General features: G+C 38.7%; 1 protein-coding gene across 4 annotated transcripts in view; it reads right to left on the minus strand.

Moving 5' to 3' along the window:
* MSH3 (mutS homolog 3) overlaps nt 1-14,857 on the minus strand; it is a 188,583-nt gene that overhangs the window by 100,735 nt on the left and 72,991 nt on the right. For all 4 annotated transcript variants that reach the window (XM_087862031.1, XM_087862032.1, XM_087862030.1 and 1 more), the window contains exon 13: nt 4,051-4,183. In XM_087862031.1, coding sequence (XP_087718157.1) covers nt 4,051-4,183 — 133 coding nt within the window. The remainder of the gene's footprint in view (nt 1-4,050; nt 4,184-14,857) is intronic.

Raw genomic sequence — 14,857 nt, forward strand, 5'->3', positions numbered from 1 at the left:
GGGATCACGCCCTGAGCCGAAGGCAGACGCTTAACCGCTGTGCCACCCAGGCGCCCCTCATCAGTGTTTTATAGTTTTCAGAGTACAGGTGTTTCACCTCTTTGGTTAGGTTTATTTCTAGGTATCACATTATTTTTTGGTGCAATTGTAAATGGAACTGTTTTCTTTCTTTTTTTTTTTTTTAGTGATTTTTTATTATATTATGTTAGTCACCATACAGTACATCCCCGGTTTCCGATGTAGGGCTCGATGATTCATTAGTTGTGTATAACACCCAGTGTACCATGCAATACGTGCCTTCCTTACTACCCATCACCAGTCTATCCCATTCCCCCACCCCCCTCCCCTCTGAGGCCCTCAGTTTGTTTCTCATAGTCCATAGTCTCTCATGTTTCATTCCCCCTTCTGATTACCCCCCCCTTCTTTATCCCTTTCTTCCCCTTCTGATCATCCTAGTTCTTATGAGGAACTGTTTTCTTAATTTCTCTTTCTGCTGCCTCATTATTGGTATATATAAATGCAACAGATTTCTGTACATTGATTTTGTATCATGGGACTTAACTCAATTATCAGTTCTAGCAGTTTTTTGGTGGAGTCTTTAGGGTTTTCTATATGGAGTATCACGTCATGTGCAAATAGTGAAAGTTATACTTCTTCCTTACCCATTTGGATGCCTTTGATTTCTTTTTATCTTCTGATTGCTGTGGCTAGGACTTCCAGTACTATGGTGAATAAAAGCCGTGAGTGGACATCCTTGTCTTATTCCTGACCTTACTCTTACTTTTTCCCCTTTAAGGATGTTAGCTGTAGGTTTTTCATATATGCCCTTTATAATGTTGAGGTATGTTCCCTCTAAACCTACTTTGTTGAAGGTTTTTATCATAAATGGATGCTGCACTTTGCCAAAAGCTTTTTCTGCATCTATTGAAATGATCACATGATTCTTCTCCTTTCTCTTAATGATATGATGTATCATGTTGATTTAAGAATACTGAACACCAACCTTGCAGCCCAGGAATAAATCCCACTTGATCGTGATGAATGATTTCTTTTAATGTATGGTTGGATTTAGTTTGCGAGTATTTTGTTGGGATTTTTTGTACCTATGTTCATCAGGGATATTGGCCTAGAGATCTCTTTTTCAGTGGTGTCTTTATCCGATTTTGGTATCAGGGTAATGCTGGCCTCAGAACAAATTTGGAAGTTTCCCTTCCTTTTCTATTTTTTGGAATAGTTTGAGAAGATCAGGTATTAACTCTTCTTTAAATGTTTAGGAGAATTCACCCGTGAAGCCATCTGATCCTGGACTTTTGTTTGTTGGGAGATTTTTGATTACTGAATCAATTCAATTTCTTTGTAGTTATTGGTGTGTTCAAGTTTTCTTTTTCTCCTTGTTTCAGTTTTGGTAGTTTATATATTTCTAGGAATTTATCCATTTCTTCCAGGTTGTCCAGTTTGTTGGCATATAGTTTATAATATTCTCTTATGATTGTTGGTATTTCTGTGGTGTTGGTTGTTATTTCTCCTCTCTCATTTGTGATTTTATTTGAGTCCTTTCTTTTTTTCTTGGTAAGTCTGGCTAGAGGTTTATCAATTCTATTAATTTTTTTCAAAGAACCAGCTTCTGTTTTCACTGATCTGTTCTATTGCTTTTTTTAGTTTCCATATCATTTATTCCTGCTCTGATCTTTATTTCCTTCCTTCTCCTCATTTTAGATTTTGTTTGTTCTTTTTCTAGCTCCTTTAGGAGTAAGGTTAGGTTGTTTATTTGAGATTTGTCTTGCTTCTTGAGGTGGGCGCCTGTATTGCTATAAACTTCCCTCTTATGACTGCCTCTGCTGTGTCGTAAAGGTTTTGGACCATCATGTTTTCATTTGCATTTGTTTCCCTGTAGTTTTTTCTTTCTCCTTTGATTTCCTGGTTGATCCACCATTCATCATTTAGTAGCATGTTGTTTAACCTCCTTGTATTTGTGGTCTTTCGAGATTTTTTCTTGTAGTTGACTCCCAATTTCATAGCGTTGTGGTCAGAAAAGATGCATGGTATGACTTCGATCCTCTCAAATTTGCTGAGGTTTGTTTTGTGGGCTAATACATGATCTATTCTGGAGAATGTTATGTGTGCACTTGAAAAGAATGTGTATTCTGTTGGTTTAGGATGAAATGTTCTGAATTTATCTGTTAAGTCCATCTGGTCCAATGTGCCATTCAAAGCCACTGTTTCCTTGATTTTCTGTTTAGACGATCTGTGCATTGATCTATTATTGTATTATTATCAATTAGTTCCTCTATGTTGGCTATTAACTGTTTATGTATTTGGGTGCTATGTTGGTTGCATACATATTTACAATTGTTATATCTTCTTTTTGTATTGTCCCCTTTATTATTATTTAGTGCCCTTCTTTGTTACAGTTTTTGTTTTAAAGTCCAGTTTGTCCAATATAAGTATTGCTACCCTGGCTTTCTTTGGACATCCATTTGCATGGTAGATGTCTCTCTATCCCCTCACTTTTAATCTGCTGGTGTCTTGAGGTCTAAGATGAGTCTCTTGTAGGCAGCATAGACATGGGTCTTGTTTGTTTATTCATTCTGTCACCCTATGTCTTTTGATTGGAGTGTTTAGTGCATTTACATTCCAAGTAATTATTAATAGAGATGTATTTATTGCCAATTTATTACTTGTTTTGTGGTTGTTACTGAAGACTTTCTCTGATCTTTTCTTTCTCTCTTTCATGTTTTGCTGATTTTCTCTGGTGATACATTTAGATTTCTTTCTCTTTATTCTTTACAAGTTTACTACTGATTTTTAATATATGGTTACCATTAGGTCTGTATCTAACCTCTTCTGCACGTAACAGTCTATATTAAGGTGATGGTTGTTTAAGTTGGAACCCATTCTTTTCTCCTCTCCTCCCCATGTTTTAGGTATATGTTATTATATTTACATCCTTTTTTGTGTGTGAGTTCCTTGACTGATTTTTTACCAAAATATTCATTTTTACTGCTTTTGGATTTTCTACCTTTATACTTCACTTTTGGTCTCTTCTTTCCACTCTAGCTCACCTTTAATAGTTCTGGCAGCACTGGTTCAGTGGCCATGAACTCCTTTTAGTTTCTGTTTGTCTGGGAAACCATCTCTCCTTCTATTCTGCATGATAGCCTTGCTGGATAGAGTATTCTTGGCTGCAGATTTTTTCTCATTATGCACTTTCAGTATATCGCACCACTCCTTTCTGATTTGCAAAGTTTCTGTTGAAAAAAATCTCCTGCTAGCCTCATGGGAAAATCCTCTCTTGTTATTATTATGACAAACTGTAAAGCTTAAGTGATAAAAATCAAAATAATGCTTTTTACTTAGCTTCAATACCCAAACTCATTTGCATATTGATACCGCCACAGATACATTAGCAGATTTTCCCTTTGGATAAGTCAAATAAGAAGTTGTTCTGGGGTCAAAAGAAATAAGGCATTTCTTTTTAAAAATGGCTAGTCTAGGGGTGCCTGGGTGGCACAGTCAGTTAAGTGTTGGACTCTTGGTTTCAGCTCAGGTCATGACTTCAGGATTGTGGGATTGAGCCCCACTCCCAGATCTGTGCTCAGCAGAGTCAACTAGGGATTCTCTCTCCCCTCTTCCACTGCCCCTCCGCCCTCACCCCCCCATGCACACATGTGCATGCACGTGCACTCTCTCTCTCTCTCTCAAATAATTAAATAAATTTTTTAAAAAAATGGCTAGTCTAAGAAATCTCCTGTTCTGATGATGGTCCACTTTTTGAGGATGAAACATGAGAATATCCTGTATTATAATAGAAGGGCCTCTATGTCTTGCTGTAGTTAACAGAAATGGGCAAACTTTACTTTTTACAATGAAAAAAACTGGAATAACTTTAATTTGTGCAATTAAATGTTCTAACAATTCTCTCATGTTATCCATAAGATTTCACAAAATAATAACATTGATAAAGCTCTGAGGTGCTTTCCTTTAATACTTGGTGTCCTCATGCTGAAGAACATTAACAGTTTTAATAGATTTGATTTCTATCACACTTACTTTTTTGTGATAAATGCTGCAGAGTCCTCTCTCTATATCAGGCAGTTTACGCAGATGATTTTCTATCTGACTAAACACACTGGATTCTGAATGGAGCACTTCAGATACAGCATCTAGTCGAGCATTTATCTCCCTGTGAGAACAGAGTAGTAACAATTATAAGATATGCTAGGATTTCAGAATATAGACATTTCCACTCTTATGCCCAGCACTGTGACAACAGCTACTTAGAAAAACATAAAGAGACTCCTCCTCCATACCTCTGACCCTTCCCAACCTCCATCATTTGAATCAAAGAGCAGGTACCATACACTGAAAGCCATTAGCTAGGTGGAGCAGACACTGGCTCATTAGATTTTCCGTTCCTCTCGGGCAAACACAGATGACACTTCCCAGTTTCCCTCTGCAATTAGGTATAGCCATGTACCTATTGATTTAGCCACTTCTGGCTCTGGCCCATAAAAACCTCCTGTGTGATCTTGCGCATCTGCTCTTTCCCCAGCTGAATGCTGGGCCCAGAACAATCCTGCAAGCCACCTGAAGACTCTCTCAGCCTGGGTCTGTTATTGGAGCAGAAAACCCATCACTCCCACATTTGCTACCAGCTGGACTTTACATTAGCAAGAAATAAACTTTTATTGTATTTAAACCACTAGATTGAGGATTTATTTGCTACAACTGCTTGTTTTACTTTGGCTAATATAATAGGTCTACAATGGGCAACTGAGTTTTCTAGTCTAACTGAAATGACTGATCATCTCAGTCAAAAACCAATTCATCAGTCAGCCAACTACTTTGAAAGAAGACTTCGTAGTGGTGGCTGAATTGATCACCCGTTCGACTAAAGTGCGATTAGGCATACCGAGCCTGAGCAAAGACTCAGGGCAGTAACAGAACATACAAAAGATAAGACATCAGGAGACAGGGGAGACCAGAGCTGCAGGACTTCATCAGTGGCCACACCCTAAGTGATGGGTGGGCCACTTGGGAGGAAATGGTGAGGCTGTCAGCTTAAAATGGAAACCTGATTGACTAAATGTGCCCTAAACGGCATGTGGCCCATGTAGTACCAATAAATGCCAAAGGCCCACACTAGGTGTAATGGCCATATGTGGTATTAAAGACCAAGACAAGTAAACATACCTAGTAGACAGTGAGCCCTCAGTAAATGTTCTTTTGAGTGAATGAAAGAATGAGCAAGCAAGCAAATGAAAAAATGAACTGACACTTAGGGCCAAAGGGAAACATGAGCTACTGAATACACATTTGTCTAACTAAGTTCTGTTGATATCACACACACCGACATAAAGCCTCAGAATCCTGCCTAGATGACTGTTAAACTGAGTACTTCCCAATTCATTAAGTGCTTTTCTCTTTATTGTCCTTCAAACCACTCTGTGAGGTCATGCCTGTTTACAACATGCAAACTAACTTGCTTTCATTTTTCTCTGGCTCATACTCTACTACATAGAACAGGCATTTGGTTCAGCATGACACAGAACACACCCAAGCTTTGTAGACATACACACTGGTTCCTCCATTCTCAGTGGGGTGGCCTCTTAAATCAATCCATTTCTTTCCAGCTCTACTACCATTACACTAGTTTAAGTAAAAATCATTTCTCACACAGACTACAAAGAGCCTCCTAACTTTCCTCCATCCACTTCTGTCCCTTTTGCCAATCCAGTCTCCACACTGTAGCCTGAGCGGTCTTCTAAATCTGTTCACGTCTTACCTCTGCTTTCAGCTCATCAATGACTTGCTAATAATCTTCGACACAAATCCAGATTCCCTCACTGACCGACAAGACAACTGGTCCCTGCTTACCTCTCAAGTCTCAATTCAGGCCTCTGCCACTCTCTTCCTCTCACTTTAAGTTTCAGTTAGACTGAACTTGTTCCATGTTTTGGTCACTCCAAGTTCTCCGACATCAGGGCCTCCTTATTTGCTGCTCACTCTACCTTCAAGACTCTCTTCTGCTTTCCTACTACCTATCAGCTCCGCTTTGTTTGGCAAACGCCTACTCACCCTTCTTCTGAAAGGGCTTTTTGGACTCACCAGACCAGATTTAATCCTCTGTCATCCTTTTCCACACAACCCTCTATTGTCTTTCCATAGTGGAAATCGTAATTGTATTTACTTCGCTGTCTTTTCTGCTGGACTGTAAGCTCAGTGACAATAGGGATCATTTCTTCATTCCCATAGTTCTGGGATCACAATATGTGTTCAATAAGTAGTTCTTGAATTCAATTCAGCTCAATTCCAAAGACACATATAAAGTAAATCAAGATGAGGTGAAAAAAATAAAAAATTAAATTTTCTTTGCATAGGATTGTTGTGATAAAATAAATCAATGTTTTACCCTAACGTTTACCCAAAATGCTATACAAATATAAAGTTTTATTTTAATAACTCACTCCTGCATAAATGAAAGATAACACCAATTGGAACAGACTAGGTTGATGCTACAGATGGTATGAGGACAGATAAAATAATACCATCTGTGAACGTATAAGACAGCCTACAAAGATAGCTGCTCTCTCAAAATTATAAAGGTTGTTGGAGATATGCAAAGATAAAAGCAAAAGAGGTTAATAAAAGCCTAAGTCATATTTATGAAATCTTCCAGAAGATTTTTTTAAAATAGACAGAAAACTATAAATTTCTTAGAAAGAGATGAAAAAGGTTGTGCTAAGTTGGTCTGCAATCTGGAAAAATACAAAGGTACTGGCTTTTTATTTTAACCTAATGACAGCACAGGCAAAAGCATATTTACTATGAATCATTTTGGTTTTAACCCAGCCTTCATTGGTTAGGGAAGTAATAGCTAAGAAGTTAAAAAAATTGGGCAGGTAACCTGAGTTAAAATCCAGCCTCTGCCATTTACCAGTTATTTAGTCTTGCCCTAGTTTCTCCATCTATAAAATGGGAATAATAATGGTCTCTGAGAGCTGTTACAAGAATGCAATGAAATAATGCATGGTAAGCAATACAGTGCCTGGTACATAGTAACTACTCAATACAGATTAGCTGTTAACAGTGATCTTTATTTGCTTATATAATTTGTTGTTAGATACCACAAAGAACACACTGAGCGGGGGAAATAGCATCCAAAATATAAATGTGCGTAGAGTTGTAAAACAGAGACACGAAAAAATATATATTTGTGCAAGGTGAACAAGGAAGAATCACACAAGAAAAGCTAGTCCTGGGATCTCAAGTGCCAAATCTGACTGGTAGCGGTGACCTGAAGTACTGTGTTGAGATTGGTTAGTAGGCTGCACTGGGAATACCAGAACGCATTACAGGTGTTTAAAACAGGCAGGAAGAGAGTGAAACGGTGTGTGGCACTGCTTACCACAAACTTCTCACCACTGGGGGAGCTGTAGTTCTACTTTTATCTCCTGCCTGTAGATCAGAATGCAAATTGGTAAAATGACTTCTAATCAAGTTTTTAAAAAAGTTTGCATATCTTGGAACTGTTCTTTACTTAGCAGCAGTAAAAAGACTTCCCAAATAACTCTAATAAAACAGTATGTCAGATTACCAAAAGAGAGAAAAATCATTTTGGTGCAATCAATGAGAGAGATTCAGTGATCACGACAGTCAACAAAACAAGAAGGAGCACTGTCAAAGAAAAAAAAAGAAAAGAAAAGAAAAGAAAAGAAAAGAAAAGAAAAGAAAAGAAAAGAAAAGAAAAGAAAGTAGCACTATCTCCTAGATGATGATGAATTTGTGTCAAGATGCCCTATAGTATTCTACAGTGGATCTCACAGCACGACACATTCCAAACAAAGGAAAGGAAGGCACCTGACTCATTTCATTCCATATGACAAAAAACAATGGACCTGAGGTCTTTCAATGACAAAGATTCTTCTTTACCACCAAAGACCCAAGGACTAAAAGTGGGTGTCACTGGAGTCCTTCACATTTGAAGATGAATTGGGTGATGACGCCAGTCTCTGTTGTGTGTGGCTGTCACTCAGGAACACAGTACGTAACCTACAGCTGTTGCCATTGTAAGGACATGTGATGAAGTCTGTACCTCCTGGTTGCTATTGTGGAGATGCCTCTGTAATTCTAACATAAGGTTACTTGTGGGGTGGGGGGGCTAAAATACAAACTACTGAGGAGAGGTGGTTTTTGTTGTGTGTGTTTGTTCTGACTTTTCACTGAACAGTCTGCTCTAAAGTTGTGTTTGTTCTGACTTTTCACTGAAAGGTTTGCTCTAAAGAGTTGTTTGTGTTTGTTCTGACTTTTCACTGAAAGGTTTGCTCTGAAGAGTTGTTTGTGTTTGTTCTGACTTTTCACTGAAAGGTTTGCTTTAAAGACATGATACAAAATGAGTAATTAAATTCAGACATTACCATGCTGGCCGTGCAATATGGCTCAACTACCTACCTACACAGCTTTCTAATAGAAACATGAGAGGGCCTATGACTACTTGGATCTCCCTAGCGTCACACAACATCATTTGCTGGTTCATTTAATGAACAATTACCGAGTGCTTACAAAAGTAACGACTGAAGAAGTGGCATAGGAAGATGTATGGGAAGATGGAGGCTGAAAGTGTGAGTGTGACAGCAGGAGCTAAGCAGCCAGGCAGTGAATGGTCATGTGAGGGACGTGGGCCACACAGGAGCTTGGACTTTCTCCTGAGAATAATGGGAGCCAATGGCTAACCTTTGAAAGGCCAGAGGACAGTGCTAGGAAGACTCCAAGGGAGGGATTTGATGATCTGAACTTGGGTAAAGGAAAGAGGGATGAAAAGGCACATAGTTTTAAGAGATATTAAGAAGGTCAAGTTAACAGGAGTTGTGACAGATTAGATAAGGCAAGGAAAGAGGGGGAAGAAGGAATAGCTTGAGTAAGGAGATGCGCTACGAGTCATCCAAAAATATCACTATTTTATTTATTTAGAAATTACATTCTAAGGAGCTATTCTGAATATGTACCTTGTTGCAAATTATAAATCACCCAACAAACTTTTGAGGATTTTTATTACTCCTGTTCTAGTGACACATCATTTTAGGAATAGACAACAATTCACCCTTTTTGGAATATTAAACAGAACAATTTAATGACAGCTACCCTCCATTACAGAACATAAACGTCAGTCTTTGAACACAGCATAATATGATTTTTGCTTTTGGTAATGGTAAGAACCAGTACTTTCAGACCATCATTCTAATGAGGACAATTTAAAAAGCTAAATGAAACATAAAAACATGTTCATAAAAGTATCAAGAACTAAGAAAATGGTAAGGAATAAGTACACCAAAATCTAAAAGAAAACAAGAACCCAGAGGAGTAATCCAGCAGTCAAAGCCACTTTTGTACTGAAGACACCTGCTGAAAAATGGGCGAGCCTCACAGTGAAGATGACCTTGCAGCCTAGGTCAGCATCATGTGGACGGACGAAAACACACCAAACACTGAACTTGAATTAAAATGGTCCCAGAATGGTCATGCCACCAAACACCTGGCAGAAGCAAACAAACGGCTCTCACCTAATTCTTAAAATAAACTGCCAAAGAATATAATCATCAGTACACAAAGATAATCAAGCATGAAAAGCAACTAGTTGAGTAAGAATCAATAGAAACAAGAGACAACAGGAACAGACACACAAACTACAAAGCTTGGGGCAGGGAAAGGGGTGGTTAAATGAAAAAACCACCAAAACGAAAACTCAATAAATCCAAAAGAAATTCATGAAATAGAAGAAATTCTCATCCTAATAAAGGATTGCCAAAGGACAATCTCTTTGAATACTGTCTCTCTCCCTATTCTAATTTTCCTCTGGAAATCTGAAGAGGATTATGTTAGACTACCTAATTCTCTTTTTGTGTTTCAGTTTCTTATATTTTTTATCATATTGTCTCTCTGTGCTGTGCTCCAGGTAACTTCTTCAGCTATTGCCCTGCACTCTAGTTATGTGCTGCACCTATTCCTGTGTAACCCACCCACTGCTTCTAGAAGTTGTATGTGGTTCTTTTTAAAAAACAACCTACTCTCCTTTGATGGCATTTTTGTTTTGTGCTCATATTTTTCATTCTTTTTTGTATTTCTTTTAACTTTAACTTCTTTTAACTTTTTGTATTTATCTTCATAATCCTATTATCTGAATGTCTTGGGATTCTAATTCTGCTGTTTATAACTTCTCCTCACATTCAAGGTTACTTGTTTCCCTGTCTTTTCTAGTTGTGGTTTGTGAGCTTATGGTAGAGTTTTCTCTCTGGGGTTCCTAGGAGGTCTGGACCAAGAGTGTATCCCTTCAGGGAGGATTTGCATTTGCTTCTGCTAGGAACCCTGAGGCATGGGAACCATTTAAAACAACTTTCACAAGTTGGAAATTGCCAGACCATGCAGACAGTATAAATTGGAATAGCAAACCTGAGTGACGGTGAGCCTGTGGTTAAGAATTCTTGGCAAATTTTCCCTCTGTAAAGACTAGGCCAAGACGAATGTATTTCCTTGTCCCCCCTCTTTAATGAGATTACGATCCTTTGAGGGTCTCACATTACTACAGGCTCCCTAACTTAGACACAAAGCCTTCACTCCAGTTTCCTACAAGGCTTTTTAAAACCCAATCCTTTTGATTACCAGTGTCTGCAGAGACCTCTTGGGGCAACGGCAGCAGCAAAATCAACTCCCAGTTCCAGCTCCTTCTTTAATCTGTTCCCTCAGTTTTTCCCCTTATCATTATTATTATTTAACAAGTTCAGCTATGTCCGAAAATCATGTTTTATGTTTTATATAGCATATCTAGTTATTTCATATAGGGAAGTATTTTGATGACATTACAGCCACAGGAAATGAAGTCCTCCCACAGCATTTCGAGGAGATATATTCTGAAAATCCCCATCAGTAAAGGCACAAAGAGAGAAAAATAAAGCCGGAAGAGCCAAGAAGAAAAAGATCTCCAATTCTTCCTCCTCGCTCACTCCTGTATAGCTTCTCAGCACAAAGGAAAACTGCCATTTACTGCTGGACATGTGAACCAGTTTAGACCTCCCTATAGGCCTGATTACTAGAGAACAAAGCAGAGACCAGCTGCAGGTTCCTGGATATAGGCATCCCAAGAGACACTGGTTCCTCCATATGCACTAAGTCAGGGCAGATGTTTGGATAACAGGTGATTGGGGTCACTTTTTTCTTGGCAGCAGCGGTTTCTGCTCATACATTCACACACACAGCAAAGGCAGACAGACAGGGGTCAACACCAACCAATCTCCGCTCTCAGCTATGCCCACCTACTGCTCTTCATTTCCATTTATGAGCAGTATTGTGTCCCACTGGGCCGAGGAAAATCACAGTCACCCAAGGTGAACACTGTATTGGCAGGTTCTCAGAACATGGGAAACCACAAAGAATAAGGAGGGCCTCCCAATGTAGCTCAGCGCAACAAGTTCTGGGAGTTTAAAATGGCATTTAGTTTTGTTAATATAAATGAAACGGTAAATGTTGGAAATACATAACATTTTATTACTTTGTCATTGAGGACAGAGTTATGAATTAGAAATAAGCCATTAATACTCCAAACATATGAGTTTACCAAAACGAAAGTCATTTAATTACTCAAGAGTATGAACTATCACTAGAATGTACTAGTGCTTTAGAAAATTACACAAAAATGTAATCAATAGTCAGGGATCTATTTCCTAACGACAACAATTTTCAGTTTTGCTACTAATTTCAATGATTTATGTTACTTAAATACCAAGAATAACCTTAGCATGCTTAATTCTCTTTAACAGTTTTCTAAAAATCTAATTTGAATTCAAAAAGTACTCTTCATTTGCTCTAATTGTGCTACTGAACTATACAGTGTGTAACAGGTAAGAATTTTATCTTAGATACAAAAGCTTTCCCTTTCCACATCTCCTCCTCACCAGATTAAACCTTGACCAGATTAGATTAGAAACTCCTTGAGAGTAGGAACGTCTTATCACTGAGACAGAATAATACAAAATTTAAAGTAACTATCTTATACTATATTAAGGGAAAGAATCGAAGAGTATTGTGTATATTATGCCCCCATCCATGTAAAAAGGGAGGGAGGACTATATATTCATATTTATTTATTTGCTTTTTAAAACAGGAAGTCTCTGAAAAGATACACAAGAAAATAAAAACCATGATTATCCAATAGGAACTGAGCAGATGCAGGGCAGGGATGAGAGGCACACATTTCACTATATATATTTTTACTTTTTTTTTTTTTTTAAGATTTTATGTATTTATTTGAGAGAGACAGAACACAAGCAGGAGGAGGGGCAGAGGGAGAGGGAGAAGCAGACTCCCCACTGAGCAGGGAGCCACAAAGCGAGGCTTGATCCCAGCATGCTGGGATCACGAACCCAGGATACCAGTATCACGACTAGAGCCAAAGGCAGACGCTTAACCAACTGAGCCACCCAGGTGCCCCTCTTTTTCCATTTTTAAGCTCTGCAACTATGTGAAGGTACTGCCTACTGAGAAATTTAAATAAGTTAATCATTTAAATGTGTGAAAAAAAAAAGTACAACACAGTTGAAACAACAATACAAACTTAAAGGAAAAATAGCCCATCTCTGGCCATTGACTGCTAGGTATTCATTAAATATGTCTTCTTTGGCCTTGACAAACATTTGTTAATCTCCCTTGCAGTTAAGTGAGATCATCAGAACGAGTTCCAGTCAATGACATGTGAACAGAAATGATATTTGCTGCTACTACAAGACCTGGTAAACCAAAAATACGTCCTCCATGCTCTGTCCCCTTTCTCTGGCTGGATGTCAATGCCTGGGCTGACCTCAGAAATCACATGTGTAAGACTAAATAACCTGTGGAGTTCCTAAATGCCCATGTGATGAGTTCCAGCCCACCCTCAATATGGCAAGACCATGGATTGTTTATGCAAAGAAGATAAAGAAGAGATCAATTTCACTGTTAGAGCTGCCAAACTGCGTGGTGTTTTGTTGTTGTTGTTAAGCAGTTCCTCCAACCAATGCACCACCTTCAGTGTTAACAAACACGTTAGCATGTACTTAGCCAATCAGAACATGAGGCTGAGCTTCCTAAGGTCCCAGGACGTAGTCAGGTTTAGAGCATTAATAAGAAAGGCTGTGATTCAAGCCCAACCACACAAAATGACAGAGCTCAATTGCTAATGGTTACATCATTCTGAGAGGGGACTAACAAAAACACTACCTACTCCCCAGTGTTCCTTGCAAATTCTCCTCACAATCCTGACTGCAGGCAAAAGATACAACACAGGCAAGTACCAGATTCAGGAGACCTGACCAGACAGATGCGGGACACCTGACGGCAGCACACAGCCTCTGCCCTGTCATCACGGGAAACCTCCAGCTGGGTCATCTGACCGCTGTGTTCATTTTAAGGGCTGTTATCATATTCTAATGTAAGACTAGATAACAATTTATTTTTCTACCCCCTATTAATAATTTCTACCCCCTAGGTTGCTTCCAGTTTTTTGGTCACAAATCATAACTAATTATAAAGACCACAGCTGTTTTCCTGAACCACATCACTGATGCTAGGAACCAGAGCTAGGGATTATAGTTCCCACTTTACAGGTAAAGAAATGGAGGGTGTAATAAAATTCTTAACTTGTACAAAGTGACACAACTGAGTGAGGGAAGCAGAACTAGAGGTCAAGTCCCAATAAGTCCCCAAGTATGCTTCTAGATGGGCCCTATGTGCTAGCTGGATGATCTTGGACAATTAACCCGAGTCTTGGTAGTCCACATCTATAAAATGAAGTAATAACTATCTCTGAGGATACGTAGAAGAATTAATAGACATATCACAGACTCAAAAAACGCAGCACAGCAGACATCAGTTTTCTGTACTGCCATTTTCTGTCCACTCCCATACAGGACCCATCTACAGAGTAACACATCTTACTTCTTAGCCCTCAGCCCTCTCCCTTCCCACCATGGCTACTTTTCTCTCCTCAACCCTTAGATCTGGACCTCTGCTCCTTTCTACCTAAACATTTCCCTTACTCCTTTTTTTCCCACATACAAATGTCTCTTTCTGATCCCTAAAATCAACCTAACATTTTGTATAAATACTTCACCTGGACAGATCCAGACTAGAATGTTTTTCAAAGTAAGACCGATGGATGACTTTTCAGAGTACTGTACTTCAGGCACAAAATTGCAAAACGTTTGCAACTTACAAAATTTCAATGATTCTTTACGACATCACTTCAGATGTTGAATAAATGTGTAATACATTTAAATGATAATCAAAACACTGTTTCCATCCAAGAGATGAATATATTCAATCTGCTGTGCCAAAAGGAGGAAAGATGAAATTATTGAGCCTACCTGTTATGCGTTGATTGTATCAACAAAAAAATACATGTTGGAGACCTAATCCCCCATGCCTCAGAATTTGGCCTTAGTTGGAATCAGGGTAATTGTAGATGTAACTAGTTAAGACGAGGTCATACTGGAATATGGGAGGCTCCCAATCCAATACGATTACATCCTTATTGAAAGAATGTCATGTGAACAGATATGCACACAGGAAGAACACCATGTGAATGTGAAAACAGAAAAGAGATGCATCTACCAGCCAAGTGATACCAAAGATTGCCAGCAAACTACTAGAAGCTAGGAGTGAGGCATGGAACAGCTTCTCCCTCTGAGAACTCAGAAAGAACCGTGAGACAAACGTGTGTTTTTTAAGCTATCCAGTTTGTGATACAGTTTTACTCCCAGCAAATTAACACACTATCTAATTCACCCATTATGGAATTCAAATTACATAGGCATGGCCTTAAAAGAGTCAT

Source organism: Ursus americanus, chromosome 5 (genome assembly GCF_024610735.1).
Source record: "Ursus americanus isolate L20-20 chromosome 5, mUrsAme1.1.p, whole genome shotgun sequence".
Taxonomy (NCBI): Eukaryota; Metazoa; Chordata; class Mammalia; order Carnivora; family Ursidae; genus Ursus; species Ursus americanus.